This window comes from Glandiceps talaboti, chromosome 7, assembly GCF_964340395.1.
Source record: "Glandiceps talaboti chromosome 7, keGlaTala1.1, whole genome shotgun sequence".
Taxonomy (NCBI): Eukaryota; Metazoa; Hemichordata; class Enteropneusta; family Spengelidae; genus Glandiceps; species Glandiceps talaboti.
Window position 1 is genome coordinate 8,140,011 of NC_135555.1, and position 23,718 is coordinate 8,163,728.

Consider the following 23,718-nt stretch of genomic DNA (forward strand, 5'->3'; position numbering starts at 1 on the left):
CATTGATCAGCAAGTGGCACTCTGGCTCACAAAGTAGTTTAAAGCTGTTTTTTTCTCTAACAAAACTTCCAATTTGAGATCATTTTAAATCTACTATCTATCTAGATTGGGTATGACATAGTGAAAGAGTTATACTAGAACCTATCGAATTTATCATCCGATCCATTATGTACTAAACTTGAAGGAGGTCACGACGGCAAACGAAAGTAACTGCTATATTGCCTAATGAACACTAGAGGGCGCCATTAAGCTCTCGATTTTGCAATCATCTGATTAAAATGTGGTCATATCAAACTCAGACCACTGTTTTTAGTGGTCTGAGTATCAAAGAGAAGGTTCCATGGAGTGTTCTGTAATACTGAGAATTTAATCGGGTTGCCATCTTCGGCACTATCACCTCAGACAACTAAAATAATGGTGGGCTGAGCAAACACGGACTATCACCATTGGCATGTCAACAACAATAATTGTAATGTAATGTAATTTAATGCAATGTAATGTAATGTAATGTAATGTAATGTAATATGATGTAATGTAATGTAATGTAATGTAATGTAATGTAATGTAATGTAATGTAATGTAATATGATGTAATGTAATGTAATGTAATGTAATATGATGTAATGTAATGTAATATACTGTAATGTAATGTTATGTTATGTTATATTATATTATATTATATTATGTAATGTAATGCAATGTAGTCTAGCCGTCCTAAAATATGTAATTTGACGGAAATTGAAGTAGACATGAACATCACAAACTAGTCAAAACGTAGTCTAGAGGCTTCGTGGTGTGAAGGAGATCTTCAGATTCAAAGTCATGGATAGCTACTAGACTAGTCAAAACGCTATTGCAATGGCGCACATCTCTCCAAGGAGATATAACCGATCTCTCTAATTGAGCATTTTTTTAAAAATATTTTCAATGCACATCTCCGTCTAAACAGTCACTTCCTACCTAAATATACTGACCTGACTATGAGTATTTGTCAGCAACCTCGTGAGGTATTTGTATATCATCGAGTGGTAATATAACATAGTTGTTACTACCCAATTCTTCGATGTCTATATTAGGACATATATACTCCTTAAGACCCATGCTACCATCCTCCTTACAAGTGTACCCGTCACCTGAGTACACCTCTAGTAGTCGTAACTCACAGTACAGGAACAACCTAGTCTGCCATGCTGTTTGTGGTTTGTCAAGTGTTGTAAACTTTTTGTACGTCATAAAAAGAGGACCGGCTGTGTCTTTTAGTGCCTCCATGAACTTGAACTCTGCCTTGCCCTCAAAATATTCGCAGTTGTGACATTTCATCTCATCCATGTGATTCAGGACAGCTTCTATCGCTAAAGGATAACACTTGCGAACAATTTCGGTGGCGCCACTCCAAGTTGCGGGTTCGATTGGCATTTTGCTTTTTATCGCTTTCTTTTGACGAAATAATAGTAACCAGAAATTTCTCTTCTGTTTGCATGCCTGAAATGCAAAGAAATACAATATCAAGGTGTTAACCTAAGAAAGAAACAATTGCTATTGTTAAGTTTCAAGTGGGTTCATTTCTTCAGGTTCTGTTGATTTCGTCACGGTCATGCCCACAGGCATTTGTTTCCCGAGTTATGGCTCAGAATATTTCTATCAGAATACAATGAAATGACGATAATATCGTTAATATTGACGTATTAAACCAACACTATATGAAAGGGGTAAAATTACACATGTTTTTGTGATCGCGCAGTTTCACTAAATGCGAATGTCTTCCTTCGCATTTAGTGAAACTGCGCGATCACAAAAACATGTGTAATTTTACCCCTTTCATATAGTGTTGGTTTAATACGTCAATATTAACGATATTATCGTCATTTTATTGTATTCTGATAGAAATATTCTGAGCCATAACTCGGGAAACAAATGCCTGTGGTCATGCCCCGCATACATTAGTTTCAAAGTTACGCGTAATTCGAAACGAATCAGCACAAACTAATAGTCTGAAAGGGTCAGCCGTTGGTCCACTTATATAACCACTCACTACCCCACTGAGAGAATCAGAATCAGAATTGTATAAGAAACGGAAGAAATGCCCGGCTTTTTTTTTTCTCCAGGGGAACTTTCAGGGGTAGTACATGACACACAAACTGTATCGAACCATCCCTGTATACCTCCATGGTTTGTCACACACAAAACCAGAACTGTGACCAAACAAAAACAAACAAAATATGTCGGAGCCAACAGAAGCACTTGAAGAAGAGCCCGAGATTATGGATGTATACAGTGCCACCTTATACTGGGTCTGCATGGCAACTTGCTATGTAAATTACATGTTGTCGCATAGATCATGGATGTATCTCTCTAATACATCCATGCATAGATACAGACATAGAATACATCTAATTAGTCATTTTTATAATATCGTATTTTGATCTTTAAACAAATTACATATTCATCAACTCATGAAGACAGTTAAAATGAAGAAATAGATAGACCTTTGATAACTCATGAACGATAATAATTACACTAACGAAAGTGGGTGTATATTCATTTTTATAATATCGTATTTTGATCTTTAAACTTGGAAGAAAATAACTTCACATGATACGACCCCCCACCACACACACACACACACACAAGCAAGCAAGCAAAGCAAACAAGCAAAACAAACAAACAAACGAACAAACAAACAAACACACACACACACACAAACAAACAAACAAACAAACAAACAAACAAACATGTGCAATGGAGGTGTTCCTGATACCTGCCCTCTACCATGAATAGTTCCAATGATAAATGAATATCACTATTGGTAACCAATTATGCTAGTAACCGCCTTCGCCATATTAAAATTCAATCTGATAGTGTACAAAAGATTAAACTAATATTAACAGATTTGATCTTACCTTGAGGTATATATATTCCGACTCGTAACCTAATTGTAGTAACAGTTCATATGGTTTCAATATCAACAATGCACTACACACGGTCTCTGGTCCGAATACAAACGCTGTCCTACGTAGGGATAGTTTAGTTGGTATTGGTTTATCGGGCAGCGTATTACATACACGGCCATAAAGTGGTTCTGCTAACATGTCTTCCCATTTCACAGCATAGTTTATTGAGCTTCGATAATTCCTTAAAATATCCAGAGATCGTGTTTCTTTTATGTCCGATAACGTCACCTTCCGGGTTCCGACAGCCATCTTTACGTGTGGACAACAATCACGAATACTCGCCTAGTAACAAAGCGCTAGCTATAGACCGGATTAAACCATTTAATCGTAGGGTATACCAAGATTAACGCACGATTGTAACCTTATTTTTCAACCAATTTGTACACATTATATTGTGAATAGCAAAGTAACAAGTTTAGAGTTTGTAAACTTACGTTGATATTTTTCCAGTAGGCTTTCATCGAGCCTGCTTCCTGTCTGGCTCTTTTAGGGTTGGCGTGTCGTTCTGAATGGAAATGTTAACTTACTTTAGTATGCAAGAGAACTTGAGATAGGGGAGCCCATTTTATAAATTTTGAAAGTAATTTTTATCGAAATTCCAACACATGAGCTACACCTGTATGTTTGTCATTTTTGGAGAAGTAAAATGGTGGAAATGCTGGAAGTTTCCTACAACCAGAAACTATTACCACCAGACACTTGTGGCCCGTGATATATATTTATGAATAAAGTGTAATATACTGAATGAAACACGAGATAAAGTTGGCATATGTTTATTCGGTACTATAGGCCTTACATATTCGGGAAAAAACAATGGTTCATGGTCACAAAAGATTCTACACAAATATATTCCACACAGAATAGATGTGTTTTCTTCCAAAAGCTTTTTCATGGCAAAGAATGTACGTATATTTTCCAAGGTTTTGAACTTCGAGTGAAGGTGTTTATAGAAATTTCCAATCACTTGACATGCAGGTGAGAAGTTAAATTCAGGTCCGACCTGCTGGTCTTTTGGGCACACACGTACAAAATAGTATCCATCCTATATATTTGTAATCAAAGGGGCACATTCTTTGCTCGGGGTGGTATACCGAGTTCTCTAAATTTGCAGGAACATGAATGTAAAAACAAAATGTAATTGGTTGTACTTAATTATTGTATTCTGGGTTAATTTATACTGCAATGCATCACAACACAGATTAGACAGGTAGGCTATCAATAACCAGAAATATTTGAATTTATATTTCTACCAGCTGATATTTTCAATCTGTAATTTCTTCAAATACGTATAAAACCCCACCTAATCGAAACTCTATAGTCACTCTGGTTTGGTAGTAACACCTTTATTTGAGAATTAGTTCAGAACAGCTAAAGACTAACATTGGGAATAAAGTACACTCGAAATTTATCGTATCATCTTGACTGAACATGCAAGTAGTCAAAACGTCTTGTGTCACCCTATGTTTCACGGGGGTGTCATCTTGCATTGCATTGAAAGGTCATCAAATCACTGTGTCACGTGGAGATAAGATAAAAGGAGATGTACAACATCAGGACACCATCTCCAGTCATTTTTACACTATTGGATCGTATTGCCTATTTCACACGACTTGCTCATTACAATAAGAAATAGCGGTCACGTTGCTGTGTGTAGGCCAAACCTTTATTGTTGTCACTGCGATCTTTACTCAGGATGTCACCCCGACCCCGACCACTCCTCAATTATGGACAATAATTGTCCGTTGTAGACTAAATACTTTGAAGTGAAAAGTATTGTTGGAAGAGCTTTTGTGTGTAATATCCATGGGATTCCAAGTTCACAAGTTGTTGTTTTTCTTTTGCGACTAATGTTTACCTCCAGACCAAGACAAACCAAAACACGGGAAAACATTGAAAAAAGGGAAACTTTTTAAACCACATTTTGTAGTGTATGGGTATTGTAGAGTGTTGGTGTAAGCTATGGGCTCCAACGTAGATACAACTTGATGACGACGACGACGACGACGACGACGACTTAGGAGGAGGAGGAGGAGGAGGAGCGCAAGATGAGGGTAGTGGTGATGGAGGTGGAGATGATGGTGTTAGTAGTGATTATGGTGGCTGCAACGACATGTTAGTCGTGTCCGGATGATTGAAATAATAACGTACTATTAATTATGTTGCTTTTCCTTCAATTTCAGTCTGTGCCCCACTCTCCCGAAATAAAGTTTCTTTGTTGTCAACGACAACAGTATGTATGACCCGGCTCACGTGGCGCCCACCAAGCCTCGCTTTCGATCATCCAGCACGACGCCGCCATTTTGGTATTGACATTTTCAAAGAAAGAGGACAAATCATTACGTCGATATTGGAGCTTTGGAGAAAACGATCAGGAAGTCTCGGTCGTACAGACGCAGAGTGAGAAGTTAAGATTCCTGTTATGACGATTATCTACCTCTAATTCCTGAAATATTGTCCAAAAAAATGATTGTTGTCGGAGAGGTTTCCTTTTGACCACCGCCGGCTTTTGACGCAGCGTAGCACACAATCTGCTGCTCACCAAGGGTTCGTCAACTCAGAGGGCCAAGGAGAAGTGATTGATTCCGTAGTAGTTCCAACAAAATGGCGATGGTCATGAGTCGGGCAAGAGTTTATGCGGATGTTAATACACACAGACCACGAGAATATTGGGACTATGAGTCGCATGTGGTAGAATGGGGGTAAGGATAGTAAAATATAACGTTTATATAATTGATATTACTGGCGAGTCATTTCCTTTTTGAAAACAACAGACCGGGGGGGGGGGGGGGGGCTTACAAGCAAGCCATTGATTTCCTAATAATATCTTGGGGATGATGGTGGACAGACAATGATGGTGGACTTCCACACCTCAACAAGGACTGGGTAAACATATATGATAGAACACCACATTCTCTAGTCATGCATTTATTACTTGTAAGTTGTATATATTTAATAATGCTAGTATAGTACTAGTACTACTACATCATGGTCCTAACAATAACATATGCATGATATTTTTAAAGGGAGGAAAGAGGCAGTGTTTTCCCCTCTCTTATAAAAAAATCAAATTATACCAAAATATTTGCTTTGGAAAATTTACTTGTTCTTGAATCAATTTGAGGGTAATGACGTGAATAACTTTAAAATTATTCTCATATTTAAAGGAAAGTGTATAAGCATTACAATAATGGTTTTTATTTTTCAAAAACTATAACTTGCATTGCCCCAGGTTAATCATGACTTACCTAATGTGTAGTTAATTGTAATCTTGCATTTTAATTCTGTCAGACTCAGTGCTGTCAACCTGACTGACTACATCCATTATAAATGAAAATTATTAACATAGGCTATATTATATTAGATTGGTGGTATTAAAATTATGGACCTAGAAACTAAGTGACTGACAGCAAGTCTAGCCTTTGTATTGGTAGTCACAAAGGTATCTTTAAGAAATTTCATGTGTATTAATATATAAACCACTGCAGCTAAATATTATTTGTTTAACAACTAATTGAACTTGTCAAGGTGAAATCACTACCTAATTCCAGCTCTGACAGTTCAAGCATAGAGAGAACAGGTACCTGTTTGGACAGGCTGTTACATGTTGCATAACTTCTCTGTGTTTTGGTGGGATTATTTTTACACAGCTTTTATTTTTTCCAATGACATGTTTTGTGTTATATTATCATTAGTATGCATAGACTATTTTATGATAAAATGTACACTTGAAGGCAAAATAATGAGCATCGTTTCTTGTGTAATGCATGAACTATGTATGGGGATGTGAATCACAGCCTCTCTCAGGAACCATAAAACTAGTGTAATGTGATGTCTTACTTGGATAGCGGAGGATGGGCAGTTTGACCAATATTGGATATCTGCAAGAGGTTGACTGATTTAGAATCTAGTTAATGTAAAACTAATTTAGTGAGGGATGGGACTTGGAGGCCAATATTTGGGACATGAATCAGTCTCTCACAGGAACCATAAAGCTTGTAATGTCTTGCTCATGACAGTAGTGGAGAGATAGTTTGACCATGGGGGTACATGCTACAGAAGAGGTTATGTCTGCTGTTTTTGTGCTAATATACTTATGTGTAGGGATTATCACTCCTGTATATGAACAAGGAGTGGTCACCCTAAGTATGTGAAAAAAGACAAAGGGTCATATGACGTCCAAGTAGCCAAATTAAGGAAATCAAGAAATCTTATTTAACAGATTTCAATCAATCAATCAATCAAATGACTTGAGTTTATAGTTTGTTGCAAAACAAGACAAGCAACTTTTTTCACCTGCTAATATTATTTGTAAAGATTCAGTAAGTCTGTATTTTTGTGTGCTGTGGAGACTCTTATCTTGAAAATCAGAATTCAGGAAATAATTGACATTTGATTAATGAAAAGATGATCCTGCGAAATCTGCATTTGTCGTTTGAAAAAATTTTACTAATTGTTTTTATTTTTTTTACAGACAACAAGATGATTATCAAATAGTAAGAAAACTTGGTAGAGGGAAATACAGTGAAGTTTTTGAAGCAATCAACGTAACAAATAATGAAAAATGTGTCATAAAAATTCTAAAGGTGATGTATGCAAAATGCTATAAACATACCGGTATAAACGAAAGTGTAGACAAACATAACTGTCTGACACCATCTTACTACTGTAGGATGAAGAAAACTTAGTATACAGTGTGCTTCCCAGAAAATAATGATAAAAGTCGCTGGACATTTGCATACCTAAATATTGTGTTGCTATGCAAATTGACTTCTATTCTCAACAAATTGCAGTGAAATATTTCTGTATATAGGTCTTGGGGAGAAAACCCTGTTATGTGGCATTTTACATTCAGAATAACAAACATCTCTTATTTAACTAATTACTTGTCTTTTTAATTAACTTGATTGGTCTACTAATATCAAGTTCTTTTTTTTTGTATTCAGCCAGTGAAAAAGAAGAAAATTAAAAGAGAAATCAAGATTCTAGAGAATTTAAGGGGTGGAACAAATATAATTACTTTGTTAGCAATTGTCAAAGATCCAGTGGTAAGTACACTTCTCAAAGGAAGACATTCTTCTAGAGAATTTAAGGGGTGGAACAAATACTATTACTTTGTTAGCAATTGTCAAAGATCCAGTGGTAAGTACCACCTATCAAAGGGAGGATAGACAGTTACATACATTTCTTTATTTTTTTAATATTATATTTATGACTACCAAGGTCCATACAGGTGTAGAGGCTATTTATTTGAATTGTTAAAAAGTTATTAACCTCCAGTCACGTTCCAAATCTTTGTCAAATTCGTTATTGGTTTGTCTTTGTAGTAAAGTAGTACCAGTGTATGTACTTCCAAAAGAGGAAATCATATTTTGTTTTCAAAACAAAACTTCTGTATTCGATCATACAATTAATTATCTTGTGTTCGAATAATAATATTTTGAAAAACAACTAAAACACTACTGCTGTAAAAGCTTACAACATTATGATAATTGGGCTAAATAAAATTCAAATTACCCGTATTATGCAGACTACCATATTTTATGTGATGGTTTTGCATATCAATGAGGTCATTAAAATAAAACCTGTTTATGGCTAATGTCATTGTGCTTGTCACAAGTATAAAATAAGACCTTCACATTCTTCTGCCAATGCCAAGTTGCAACTAATATCACCAATGTTTTTATGAAGTCATATTGTGTTAGATGTTTGGAACATTTATTGTACACAGTAAAGGGTTTTCTATATGCCAATGTTAAATTTCAAATTAGTGCACACATTACATATTAATGTTTTTTTGAAGTCGCACTGTGTTCCTCTCACATTGTGTATAAGTTAGGGGTTCCCATCTTGACTTTACATATAAATACCAGTCTAAGTGGCCTTCAACTCAAGTCTTCAACTGTTCTCCCATAAAATATTCACACTTATGGGAATGCAGCATTAGAACCATGACATTAAAACTCTATACTGTCGATAAAACTGTAAAATTAACAGAACATATGTATATTTACATAAACATTTTCCTTACTGAGTCAGAAATATTCCATACATTCTGAACATGTGACAACAGCCATAACATACCACTTGCAATACATGTATTTGGTTCAAGCACCACTGACTTCATATAGGACATAATCACAGCTGGCTATATGATCAAGGTTATTCTGAAGTTCATGTACGCATAGTGGATGTTTTCATTCTCCACCACTACTATCATTTGCCAAAATGAGTACAAACATGTAAATGAAATGTAAAATGATATCGTATTGGGTTTCAGACATGAGTGTGTCACATAGAATAAATCATGACAGATCACATTGGGTACCAGCTGTTGACACTCGTAAACAGAAATCACCATGGGTGTGTCTATTTCTTTTCTGTTTCTGAAGTAGATATTATAGCTTAACCCTTTCATGACTAGAGACGAGTTTTAAATAGTATGGGGTCCCAATTTATATGAATATTTTCATAATTACAATAATATTACTGTATTTGGAAGTAACAATTCTTTAATTCCAGTCTAAAATGAAGTTGATATATGCCAAAAACTTACATAAAACAAGAATTTTGTCCAAACAATTTTGGCGGGAATGTTTTCAGTATTGAAGGGCTTAAAAAGTGTGTAGATCAATCAAACTATTGTAGGTCTGAAATATATTTAATTCATGATATTTCAATTTTATCCCAACAAATACTTTGTTCTTTAATCTTGTTTTCCCCAACTTATTGTAGTTTTTTTTTGTGTACAAATGAATACCAGCCTGGTAGAAAAAGGATTATATAGGCATGTTATATTCTGTTGATAATGGGCTGTCATAAATTTTTCAGCAAATTGAAGACGTCTTGAGGCTCAGTTGGTCATTCCTTTACTTTGTTCATATCTTTGTATTTTTAATGTTGTTAATTTTGTTATTGTTTTCTTTGTGCAGTCCAGAACACCAGCTTTAATATTTGAATACGTCAACAACACTGACTTTAAGGTAAGAAGTTACATTTACCTACTATGAATTTAGACACAGGCCGTCTTTTAATCCGGTTTTGCTTTAATTGTAGCTTTTGTAGATTTTTGTGTGCAAACAAATACCACTCCACGCCCCCACCTCGGAGGATATGCATTCATTTGAACAAAGGATTTGTCTTGTTTGCTGAAGCTGTTTGAAAGACAGTAAAGTTGATAAATAAATTGATGCTACGTTTCAGTATAAATGTATTGGTATGATGCTATATTTCTGTTTTTCCATTGTTGATTTTTCAGCAAAGCTAGAATAACAGATACTTTTGATGACTATTTAAGTCCATTTGTACTGTTTATACTTATTTGTTTCCCTTAATGATAAATACATTATCAAATTCTTGATAGCTTCACAAGTTTAGAAAATATATAGTTTTGACAGAAAAATCATTTAATTTGACAAAGTATATAAAAGACAGTGAATTTGAAATGAGATTGGCATACAGTTATATTATAAGGCCATTGGACAAGAATGTTGGCCTAAAATGTTATCATCTCATCTTGCAGCAACTGTACCAGACCCTAACTGACTATGACATCAGATATTACATGTTTGAGTTACTTAAGGTTAGTGGGTTTTAGTTTGTCTCATTTAAGAAGCAGTGACATGCTGACTTATTGTCTTACATTCAAGATGTTCCTTCTCAGCCTCTCCAAGAAATACAAATTGATAAACTTGCCCATCTCATACATGTAGTTTCCAAGAATTATCAGAAGAGTTTAAATGAGTTTTGTTTGTGTAGACTTGTGTGTGTAATCATTTTATGGAAGGAAGTAGGTAGGTATAAATGTACCTTTCAAAGAAATACATACAGAAATAGCCACAATTATAATGGACTAGACATATAAAACAGACTCAATGTCTGAAAACTTGAAACCAAATTAATGTTTAATGACTATTGAATGTTTATAGCCGAGTGACATTAATACAAATACTGATTACTTTATTAATTTATGTGGTTTTCACAAAATATTTTATTACATCATGTTTCTTTCAACACATCCTGTATATAGGCTTTCACTATAAGAATTCATTTTGATACAGAGATTAAAAAATGTTTTAACTCGATGCATTTGAAATGTCATCCAAAAGATATGGTGGAATAAGAATTGTATTATTTGAGTGAACACGTTCCTGATAGTGTGCTTTTTTGTTTGGCAGCCATCTTGAATTTATGAGGGAGGCAAACTATCAGCAGTGGTTGAAATATAAGTTTCGTGAGGGAGGGAACACTTGCAAGGTATCAGCAGTGCTTGAAATATTATAAGTTATAGAGCCAAAAAGTTTGGACACCAAAATTATTACAGAGAAACGATTGCAGAAAGAGGGATAGAAATTGATTTATCAGTCAAATTTATGGTCATCTGTGGTACTGTAATCATGTTTTTTGAATAGGTGCAAAAGCTTTTTCCCTGGAAATAAGTCTTGCTAACATTCTTTAAGAGTTGTCATATTTCTGTATTCAGTTGTTGTGAAAGGTGTTAACAAGATTTGCACTGAATATGGTGGGCTGACTGGATAAATGTACTTTCTCCTTGCATTGTCTACCAATTTAATGTGTACCATTCTGCCAAATTTCTCGCGCTTCAAAATAAATACATGTACAGTATTTCACTCAAGGGTGTAATCATACAGGTCCTAAGCCCTTCATCAGTTGTTGTTGAGATCTCAAAGATGAAGAATCGGCGTATAATTTTCTTTCTGTTAGCTCATGCTGTATTGATTATCGGTTGAGGAGCGTGTAAACAATCATTACATGTTCTAATTTAATTTTCAGGCGTTGGATTACTGTCATAGCATGGGTATTACGCACAGAGATGTAAAACCTCAAAATGTTATGATAGACCATGAAAACAGGAAGGTATGCTGTTCTTTGAACTAAAGTAGACTGACATTTTATGTATTTTCAGGCCCTGGATTACTGTCATAGTAATGGTATTACTCACAGAGATGTAAAACCTCACAACGTAATGATAGACCATGAGAACAGGAAGGTATGAGGATATATGGCTGGTCATGGTGTTCAGCTTTCTTTCTCGTTTCATCTGCCATATCTCTCACCTTCAAATCTCTTTTCTTTTGGAAACTTTTTATATATTCTGAACCTTATGCCATCACATCTTCCATTGTTTCACCTCTCTCAATTCCTTTGTTAAATTTGTATCACCTCTGAATTCCTTTGTGGTTAAGTGGGTTATTAATGAGGCAGTAAGGTAGAGTCTTTGATGGTACTTTCTTAAAAGCTGAGAATAAGGAAGTGCTAGCAATGCCTGTATCTTACAGTCAAGGTAATTGTAATTTATCCTTAACTGATCTGTACAGGTTGAGAAGTAATTGTCACATTCTTCAGTACATAGGTATAGTATGATACACCTACCTCGATTTCACTATACTCACATAAAGTCCCTAGGAATGAATAACATTAATTGAAAGTGAAATATTTGTGAGGATTCAAAATGCATACAGTGAGAATCACAGGTGTATTGCAATATTATATTGTGTACTTGAAGGTAAAAAATGTTATTATCTAGCTGGTAGTGGGTTGTGGATTATTATACCTTAGATGTAGCAAATGAATACATATATAAATGTTATGCAGAGTAGTTGATCTTTTGCATGTTCCTACATTCAAATTATTTTATAAACAAAACTGTTCACCAACTTGGGGAAACCTGAGGAGTTACAAAGTTTACACATATAATCAGATCAACTGAGTTAAAGACTATTTAGTTTTCAATCTGTGCTGGTCAAGGATCCTTGTTGCCTTGCTGAGTGGGATGATGGACCTTGACAGATAGAAAGCTGTGGAGTGATTTACTTAGTCAAACTACTTATGTGTAATAACTTTAAAACTTGTGTTACTATCTTCTTTGTATAAGGGTAGATGCAAGGTTTTTCTCATTCAGTGAATATTGCATTGTTTTCATCACTGTTATTATAATCTTTGAAAATGCAGGGAATTATTTTCAATGCTTAGAGTTAATATTTCAGTCTTGTCATGATTTTAGAACTCATATATGAGAAGTAGAATCTGACAAAGATTTTTTGCTCAACGCATTGCTTTTTATGTACAAACAAAAAAGACCTGGTAGAGAGGATTAACCATGATTTGAGGAAATTTGGGTAAACACCTTGGGAGCCAAGTTTACTTCAGTTCTGTACCGTCTAATCACTGAATCCTTAAATTAATTACACAGTCAATATCTATTATGGTCAGATAGATTGACTTAGCATGTTATGAGACTAGCAAAACAGTTTGCTGAAGATTTTGATGAAGAATGATACTTGGCAGAATAGAATAGTTTTGATATGATTAGCAAACAAAATGAACTTATTTGGCACAATTAATATATTATTATACCGCAAACAGCTCTGCTAATTTTGAAACAAGTAAAGAACACCAATAACTGTATAGAACAGTGGACAAAAAACTGTACAGTAGAGTTATAGTTCGGGATTAGTAAGGGGTAGGAATAGGGTAGACAACTTTATGTAAGCTGTATTTGTAAGTAGCCCCTCTTGTATACTTGTCTCATTTCTTTGCATTTTGTCATTTGTGATAGGTGCAATTCTCTTTTCTTAATGTGGTGTTCATTAAGTTACTTGTTATTTATTGTGAGTTGGTGTTCAATTCCTATCCTATCCCACATAATCATGGCACTGAAAACTACTCATTTGAAGGATACTGTGTTTATCTTCCTCCCCATCTCCTAGTAAATCAGTTCTGATGTCCAGATGTACAAGGATGTACAGTTTTGATTTCTCTTCTGTATCCAACTCTTGATTTCAGCTAAGACTAATAGACTGGGGTTTAGCAGAATTCTACCATCCAGGACAAGAATATAATGTGAGGGTTGCATCAAGGTATTTTAAAGGACCGGAGTTACTTGTTGACTATCAGGTAAAGTAAACAAATATTGGTTAAACTTCAAACATTCAAATACTTCATTTTGTATTACATTTTTTGTCAAGTACATATTTTAACTTAACATACTTTATGATGATGTACATAAGATGACAATTAGATGTAATATTCCCCACTATTTTGCTTCGTTCAGCCAAGGAAAATATGAGTGACCTAAGGGGTCTTTGTCACTACGAGTCACTAGATGAGTAGTGACAACCCTTAGGTTACATGTATTTTCCGGGTATTTTAATGTTAGAGAATAACATAATTATACCAACGTCAGTAATATGAAAGAAAAATCAAGGAGAGTAATGGCAATTTTGAACTTTTTGACTCGTATTTTGATTACAGTAGAACCAGTGACATAGACACGCATTGTCATGACGTAGGTTGACCATATTGTATATATTCCATATTTTTTGTTAAACTTGACTCGTATATGTTATAATAAGTTATAAGAATGTTAGACTTAGCATTATATCTGAATATCAACACCCTTATTATGCATTACCTAATATTTCCCTCCGTTTGATTTTCTTCACAGTTATATGATTACTCTCTAGACATGTGGAGTCTAGGTTGTATGTTAGCTAGTATGATATTCAGAAAAGAACCCTTCTTTCATGGACATGACAACTATGATCAGGTTAGTTACATCATTTAGTGTTGTCGTTTCTTGGTACCATTTGATCATCAAACCAAGCAAAAAATTGTTTATCTTTTGTTATCACCCAATCTAGACATGAGTACTTGTTTCAACTAGGAAGAGGATGACATATGATAGAATGTATGAACATGAATGGTGACTGGGATTTGCATAGTTTGTTTATTTGTAGTCTAGTGACTAGCCAGTGGGTTTGAATCTGAAGATCCCTGTATCTTTTAAAGAGATGTTCAGATTCAAACCCAATGGCTAGTCCTAGACTAGTTTATTTCATTCAACAAAATGACCAAATTTAGTCGCAAAGCTTATGCATAGAATTTTATTAAAGAGATGACTTTGTTAATTAGCAAATGTTGAGATCAAACAACTGGAGTGTAAAGAAAATAACAAAGACATGTTTTCCGGGAACAGAATGGTGTAGATTATATATACGGTATCATCATTAATTTTGTCATTTTTTTGCACATTTCAGTTGGTCCGCATAGCCAAGGTTCTAGGCACTGATGAACTATATGATTATCTTGATAAATACCAGATAGATCTGAATCCAAGATTTAATGACATCTTGGGAAGGTGAGGGATTACAAGCATTATCATCTCTGTAGACACAGTAATTGTAACTTGTGACACACTTGTTAGTATGTCTCTCATAAGGTGAATTCGTCTTCTCCTGTGGCTCCACTATGTGGCATCATGCAGTGGTAGAGCTATTTGCCTACAAGTTACTACAGATACACATTTGGTGTGAATGTATATTGACATTATTAAAGAGTAGTCAAGATTATAACCATACATTATACATTATACTTGAGAAGATATGATTACGTTGTTCCAATATTTTTCTCTATTTGCTGAGAAAATACTCTTTTCTACTATGGACAGTTCAAGATAATGTGCGTAGTCGCACATTCAGTGCTGTGGACAGGCTAAATAATGGATTTGCTGATGGCTTTTATCTTGAATGTGCCCAGTATGAAAGTGGCTAACATTAGATCATTCTAAATACATTTTTTATTGCCTTATTTCTTTGTAGACATTCAAGAAAACGTTGGGAACGCTTTGTGCATAGTGAAAACCAACACCTAGTAAGTCCAGAAGCTTTAGACTTTTTGGATAAACTTCTGAGATATGATCACCAAGAGAGACTAACTGCCAGGGAATCAATGGAGCATCCATATTTCTGTAAGTACTGCTGGGAACATATTTATATAACACTCTATACATACAGTTTTTCTGACTATATTTTGTCAAATAAACAATTTTAACTATGATATTCAATTGTATTCAATCAAATGGGCTAGATGATGACACTTCGTTCAAATACAGTTTTTCACACTTATTTGTCAAATAAACCATATTGACTGCAATACGTCTGCAATCTTCAGACTTTTTATATTCTGTCCAGAAAGATGACACTCACATCATTCAAATAGATAAAATGATTATAATTTGATCTCATTCCTACAGATCCAATTGTGAAAGAACAGCAGGGTCGTATGGCATCCAGTCTCACAGGGAATTCTCCAACACCAGTTACAGGTTCAGTACCAGGTTTGTCCCCGTAGACAAAGTCTTTGTTATTCCCCCATGTAATAGTTTGCTATTTTCTTGAACAATTACTAAAGTGTAAATCAATAGAGTGTATAGGAACACTACCCCAAACCTCTATAGTAATGTCAAGTTACTAACATCACATATCGTAACTTAGGAAAAGTAGAAATCCCTTTTGTATATATTTTATTTAGATTTGTCGATGTAAAACCTGGTAACACAGCACCCAGAAGGCCTCTACACCTCAATGTGTTTTATTGTGGTTATTTACATAAATGCTGTTCCTAAATATTTGTCTGTAATCAGTTGAGTTGTAACACAACAGGATTTTACAGCTGACTTACAAAGAAAATATTGCGGAATGACACAATAGTTATACATGTGAAAGCCAAGTTTATGTTAAAATTGGATTGAAGACAATCTTGTACCTCTTAAACATTGCAGCAGGTAGATTCTTTGCAATAGATTCAATGACATAGGTGTCAATCAAGACATCTTTTGAAGCAGAGATTTACAAGCAATTATAATGTATATTTTTTCGTAGAAATGTATTCAAGTCACACAGCTCAGTTTGGAAAATCAGACGTCAATGTTGATCGCAATATATTATAAATTATTGCTGTATCTCATTCATACAGTGCATATCACTATTCAGAAACCATGTAAAATGGTATGTCATTATGCAGTGACAAGTCTGGTACACGTAGTTCTTCTATCGAAAGGATGTTATTTCCCAGAAAAGTTAAATTTTATCCAAATATGAACCCGTGGCAAAGATCATGTTTTTCAAAGGAAGCACCAACTGATAACAGTATCTACAATTTGTACAGTACATCAAGTGTGCATATTTAATTAGCTAAAAATATCAAGCATGCATATTTATTTTGCCAAAAATATCAAGTGCATATTTAAGTAACCAAAAATATCAAGTGTGCATATCTAATTAACCTAAAATATAAAGTGTGCATATGTAATTAACCAAACATATATACTTTGCATGCTAGTTTTCTTTTGAAACAAAATGACAAGACAATTTTTAATCCAATTTTTTTAAGTTCTGAGTATAACAACTTGGCTTTGACAATGTATAATTTCTTAGATCTGAGTATGGTAATGTAGAACTTACAATCACAGTTTATTTTGTTTTATCTTACATGTGTTGTCATGTTTCTAGTAATGTACTAGTAGTATTTTAGTTTTCTTTCTTTTTCTTTTTGTTCCTGTACTAATTAATCGTATTGATGGTGCAATTGACTACCCAGAACTAGTGAAAAATGCCCAGCGCTAATATTGATTTAATCAGGAGAAGTAAGTGACGAGTAGTTCTGTAGCGACATAACAAGCTGAGCCATACATTTATGTAGCATTACATCAAACAGCTATAGCATTGTGTGATAATGTAAATATCTGCCAACCAGTGGACTGTAGAGTACATAATGTGCTGTTCTTTATCTGTTACTATGGGTGTGTTTGGGTGCACTGCTCTTGAAATTGAAGACGTGACGAAAACAGCCCTTTGATTTCTCTGTACATTGTATAATGCTCTCACATGGTCTACTGAAATGCAGGAATCAGCTCATTATGAATTAGCATAAGTATATCTCTTGATATATATAATGTTAGGTATAAATTGGTGTGTGAGGTGACAGCTCATAATTCCTAAAATAAGATCAAGTCCAAAGCAAAATATTAGTCTCTTGTCAAGAACGAGTGTCTGTAATCTGTAAAAGCATGGCTGAACATATGCAAGATTCGTCAGCATTCCTAATGTTTGTTTTCATGTCAATAACAGAGTAATCAAACACACCCAGTATGTTAGCAACGGTGGATAAAGAGCACAACACAGTATGTAGTTTGCAGTCTAGATAAATACCAACTTTAAAACAAAGCACTCTCTTCTACTAACTATGCAAACTATTATGCACCATCAATAATCTATAAAATATTGGAGTGAAAATACACAAAGAGAAATAATATTTTTGTCATATAAAATGTATAAATAAAAGATATTTATGTTTTCATATTGATTGTTTACATATTTAGCAACTTCTGATGTCTGAAGTCACATTAAATTTCCATGTATCAGAGTAAATTATTTTGTTGATGTCTAGCATCTCTCTTCAAAATATAATCTTGATTTATTGTTGAAATTTTTCTGTATATTTCTGTCATATTATCTTAATAAGTAAACCATTCATCCAATGTTGGTAATTCAGTAAGCGCTCTAAAGTCATTCTAGCTATCAAAATTGCAAAACCTTTCAAGGCTTGAAAAAAAAGTGTTTTTAAGCATATATCCAAGACAGATTCTTTTGTGAAGGAACTCAGAACGATTTCTAGCCAAAGTGATAAATTTGAGGGATCTTTCACAATTTATGTATTGCCATCAACAAAATACCCAATAAGGATATAAAAACTGCAATTGCACAAGCAGCAAAACAATCATGTTTATATTTGAAAAATAAATAAAAGTTGATTGTGTACAAATATCTTCCTTCTTTATTCAGACATATATCTAAAGCTGTGCAGGTAGCAATCTGAAGCTTAGTAGAAACAAATTATTTATTGTGACAGTCAACAGCAGTAATGATAAAAACAGTAGTGTCAGAAATTTTGATAATGAAGTCAAATTATCATACCATTTCATTTGTAAAGTTCCATGTATTTCATTGAACAGCTTACCAAAATAGTAAAAGTTGAAAACATATTACTCTGGAAAATATAGATTTAGTATCACTGGACTTATAAAAAGACTTTCAACTACTTCATCAATAATTTTGTCTCATTATACCAATGTGTGTTTACTTATTTTCATTTCAGGTGCAAATAACTGTCTAGCTCCAAATCTGGTGAGTGGAATTGTAACTGGGTCGCCAGCATTGGTACCTGCCCCCCAATCTGTATCTCCAGTCCCAATATCAGCGCAAACAACAGGAACAGCACCTTGATTCTAGACAAATAAGTCATTTGTCTAATTCTAAAAGTTTTGTAATAATAAGAAGAATTACATAAATAGTAATTATATTTTGTGTGCTTGACATATTTGAAAACGTAGAAAGGATCAGTTGACTTTGAAGTCCAATTTGGTCCTTGCCAATGTGCTCTGATTTCCTCTGTCAAAAGGCTAATTTCCAGTGATGTCAAGTTGTTGTATACAGCTTCTATGAGTTCTCATAACCTTCACTGTCTACATGATGGACGAGAGCAAACTTAATTTGTCAGTTTATAGTTTCTGTGCATATACAGAAACATGTGCAAGTGTTTAACACTCTTGCCAGCCATTGCAGACTTGTCGTTTCCTGAAGGAATTAATACATATTTTTTTTTTGTTATTTACCTTTTCTTTTACATTTATCTCAGGCAACAAATGACCAGTACGAGAAATGTGTTTTTTTTATATTTCTATGTGTGCCCCAACAGAAGGCAAACCATTTTTTCATGTGTTTTTCCAGACAGGTGACACAAGAAACCATAATATGCACAAACACTTTTCATAAGTTAAAACTTTGCACAGTATAGGAGTGTTTTTGTTTTTTTTGTAGTAGAATCTTTTACCTGTCTCAAAATATCAATGCAAAGAACTCATTTTTTTGACTCCAAAATTTGTATTCTTGAGACAGTTTACAAAATCAGTGTTTACGTACACCTGATAATTTTTGTGAGATTAGTAGCTTTGCAATGTGTGTGTTTACCAATGTCTGTAAATGGATGTCGTCCCTGGAGTATAGCTTATGAAATATTAATCCACCAGTTGGTAAATGATAGACAGTGTGCTGAAATTAGCAAATTTATTAATCAAGTTTAAGTTCGTTAAAAGAACAGTTTCAATGTAGGAGCAATGCTTATAGTGGCTAATTTTGTGTGAGAATTGTATTCATATACATATTGTGTATTACAGTAAGCTTTTGTGTACCCATATGCCGACTGTGTACAATGTTACATTGCTAGCCATAATAAATGCAATATTTGAAAAATAAATAACCATGATGTACAACTGAGTAATGAGTGATTTTTACTGCACAAGTGTGTTCGACATGAAAGGTTCGGTTTGATTGGGACTACATTAAATAATCCATAAAGGATTATAACACTGTAAGACAGTATCAGCCTGTATTTACTGGGTTATTTCATGCCATGAAGTAAATTTAAACCTGCACTAGCTGAAACTGGGTGGTTTCGAAACTGTTTCGATAGATAAATTGACTTGCTGGTAATATTATATACCGTGAACAGTACCAAATCAATGATCTATGGGTAAATGATTTTGTGTAACTGTACACATGAAAGTACAATAAACAATCATCTCTGTTGATAGAAAAAATAACACTCCAGTTACAGCTAGTTCAGCCTAAAATAATTTTGAAAATTGACGGCTTCTGTGGGTAAACTGATTCATGAAATAAGCAAAATTGAATCCCAGTGAATTTGAGTACTGAACCTGTGTTACTGTAAAAACAACAGTTCAAACACTGCTACATAGGACTCCACAAGTATAGTGCTAACTATGGAAATAAAATGTATATTTAAATATAAACATGGATTCCAGGTTATCCACTTGTACTGTAGTCTGAAAGGTACTAGGTCCAGCCATTAGTCCATTTATGTAACCACTTGATACCACAGTGCTTTATATTAGCGGAAGGAACACCTAGATCTTTCTACTTGTACAGGAGACACAAGGAAAGGCATTGCCTTATTATTGCATATATTCAAGACTGTCCTGGACTATATTGCATATTATAATTTATATGACATGGAATGTCCTATAGTAAGTATGGATGCCATGTCCTGTTCTACACTACAGTGTACGAAATTAAATGCTCTAGTTGTACCGGCATAGTACTCAGTTTGTATGACTAGATGAAGTGATTTTGAAAATATAAAGCCCAAAGTAACAAACACATGACACTGGCTATCCATTACCACTTCTGTCTAATGATGTAGCACATTCTTTAAATAACATGGCTAAGTACTAAATGCCACCATAGACCCTCCACCTATGTAGCAGTGGGTGGAGGGTTCTATGATGCCACCAACCATGCAGAAAACATTTTTTTTACACACACAAAAACCCACAAACTATATAAATGTGTCACTAGTGCATCTTTATTATATTTACTCTTGTATAATACATTTTTTTGCCCCAATTGAAATAATACAACATCTTGCATAGTTTTCCCAGAAAGGACGGATCTTCGTAAATCATAAATCTGACAAAAATTTGTACAAATAAATATCTCTAATATTGAAATGCACAGTATCTGTTACCACACTAAACCGGTTTTCAAATACTAGTATCATATTTCAGCTTGATCTCATCAGGTACAACAATTTTCATTGGTAAAATGACATAATTATTCTCACCAAATTCTTTAATTTCGATATTTGGGCAAATAAATTCCTTCTCTCCTTTTGTGCCATCTTCAAACTTTGTATAACCATTACCTTGGAATAATTCAAGCAGTCGTAGTTCACAGTAAAGAAATAGTCGTGTCTGCCAGGATTTCACTGGTTTCTCCAGTGATACATATTTGTCATAACTCATATAGTTATCATCCGGTGGTTCTTTGATTGCATCTATAAACTTCATACCAGCTTGCTCTTCATAAAATTCCACTGATTGGATTTTAATCTCAGGTAAATGTTCCCGTATCGTCTCCTCTGCCTTGGGATAGTAGGTTTTCACTAGATTCAACACACCATCCCATGTTGCTGGGACAACGGTTATATTTTGGGGAAGAAATAAGACTAGCCAAAAACTACGATTCTCCTTGCATACCTTTGGGTATCAAAAGAAAGAAAAAACATCTTTTTAGAAAAAAAATATAGTGTATGACTGTGTCTGCTGTGTTCGTATCTGTGGAGGGGAGGGGGTAGGGGTAGATACTAGTCTAAGAGAACATTTGTTCAATATTTTACATGATAAATTACATCTGAATTACTAGTATATTGAATGCCATCATTACTTATTCAATCATGGAGGCATAATTAAATCAATAATTCGAAATACAGTAACTCAAACCAAACCAGTCACTCTGATCAAGGTCTACATTCATGCTCAGATCATACGTCCAGCTTGCGCCCTGCCTATATCTAGACTGAGCTGACCAAGAAATTCCAGGGAAATTCACCTAAGGCTATATCAATTTTAGCATGAAACAAGAAGTGTCAGATCATTTCGCCTCAATTTCAACTTGTCTCACAATCGGAACACAGTCGTCGTGACTTTTATGATGGTCGAACTCCTAATGTATACTAGTTATATTTTCTCGTTAACATTTCACTAAATAGCTCAGTTTTAATATGATGACGTCATACCTTAAGGTGAATATATTCTGGTAGGTAACCAAGCTGTGTTAACATGTGGTATGGCTCCCTTGACAACAACGAATTGGTTATTGTTTCCGGACCAAACACAAAAGCTGTCTTTCGTCCAGGTATGAAAGAGAGCTTATTTGGCATTTCCGTGTCCATGGTAGTACAGATCCGTCCGTACACTTCGTCAGCGAGAGTCGGAATGTTGTTGTCAAGACCCGCTGTGCCACTCTGTAAAGATTTCGTGAAGATCTGTACGAGAGAATCGAAAGACATGACTGAGTTCTCAGACGGTTTTACGACATCCGATCTCCGGCTCCGTGTCTCGCTAGCGCTGTTCGTAGCCATATTGTGTGTTACAGTACAACCCATCAATCAGCAGTGTAGCTAATCAATTCGACAGTCTCTGTTTTTACATTCGAAAGTTGTTCAGCCATTTCGAGCCACTTCCCTGGGAGTGTTTCGTTTACTGACATGACTGTCAACAGTCTCCGAATGGTAGCGAGGCAAAGCTATTATGTAATATCCTAGGGCTAATCAGTTTGAAAACACGTCACATGTGTAAACAATGTATGGTATTGATCACGCTCTACGTGTCCTGGCGATGTCGGAGGTACCGGTGGGTTTTTATTGTAATTTCCATGTCAACTCCTCCATTGAAAAACAGTTGGAAGGTACTACATGTACCACGATTTGCTTCAGGTCGATACAAACGCAGGTCAGGTCATATCCAGGGGTCATATCAGGTCAGGCCAGGATAGACGTCGATATTTTTCTTTTTTTGGATTCAGATTCAGATCCGAATTTACAATTGCAATTGTATCGGTAAGGGGCACACCATTTGATTTCTGGGGGGGGGGAGGGGCAGGGGGCTGTTGGATTGAAAAAATATGTTGCCAGCCAAGAGCAGGAAAGAAATTTTGCCGACCATCTCAAGACAAAACAATTAGGCATTCATCATATTCAATATAATTTGGTAAACACGTTAATCCTTACAAAGCACACATGTCCTATACTGTTTGCTGATGCAGCCTATTCATTGTAGAATGAATGACATGCATAATTAAGGGTTTTTAGTAATGGAGCTAAATTCGTAAAGAATGTACAAATCAAATTCCGCACATAAGTCTACCATAATTAAGCGCACGTCTGATAAAACCAGTTGACATAGTTTTTAGTGTTAATGAGTAATTTACATAATACTATAAATTATTTTCACTCAGTAAGCCATATGTAAAGAATGCACACTACAAATTCCACAAAATTTGGTACATACATCAACCATACATTCGATATTCATGCATTGATAATCAGCAGCA

The 23,718-nt window shown here is 34.7% G+C and overlaps 2 protein-coding genes across 4 annotated transcripts; one reads left to right on the forward strand and one right to left on the reverse strand.

The window, feature by feature from the left end:
• The first annotated feature begins 5,225 nt into the window (after positions 1 to 5,225).
• Positions 5,226 to 20,066, forward strand: LOC144437146 (casein kinase II subunit alpha). Of its 3 annotated transcripts, XM_078126008.1 has the most exons (13): positions 5,228 to 5,649; positions 7,422 to 7,533; positions 7,894 to 7,995; positions 9,880 to 9,930; positions 10,470 to 10,529; positions 11,874 to 11,957; positions 13,754 to 13,864; positions 14,415 to 14,516; positions 15,007 to 15,107; positions 15,568 to 15,716; positions 16,002 to 16,085; positions 17,348 to 17,393; positions 18,905 to 19,041. In XM_078126008.1, the coding sequence occupies exons 1-12, from the start codon at positions 5,552 to 5,554 to the stop codon at positions 17,371 to 17,373; spliced, it is 1,080 nt and encodes a 359-aa protein (XP_077982134.1). In that variant the 5' UTR covers positions 5,228 to 5,551; the 3' UTR covers positions 17,374 to 17,393; positions 18,905 to 19,041. The 3 variants fall into 3 exon arrangements, with proteins under 3 accessions (XP_077982133.1, XP_077982134.1, XP_077982132.1); XM_078126007.1 differs by lacking the exons at positions 11,874 to 11,957; positions 17,348 to 17,393 and adding an exon at positions 11,741 to 11,824 and having other exon boundaries at positions 5,226 to 5,649; positions 18,905 to 20,066; XM_078126006.1 differs by lacking the exon at positions 17,348 to 17,393 and having other exon boundaries at positions 18,905 to 20,066.
• Positions 20,067 to 21,209: 1,143 nt separating this feature from the next.
• On the reverse strand, positions 21,210 to 22,895 carry LOC144438313 (uncharacterized). Its single transcript, XM_078127375.1, has 2 exons — positions 22,403 to 22,895; positions 21,210 to 21,863 (listed from the first exon to the last, which is right to left on the reverse strand). Exons 1-2 carry the CDS (start codon positions 22,769 to 22,771, stop codon positions 21,369 to 21,371), a joined length of 864 nt encoding a protein of 287 aa, XP_077983501.1. The 5' UTR covers positions 22,772 to 22,895; the 3' UTR covers positions 21,210 to 21,368.
• Between the last annotated feature and the right edge of the window lie 823 nt (positions 22,896 to 23,718).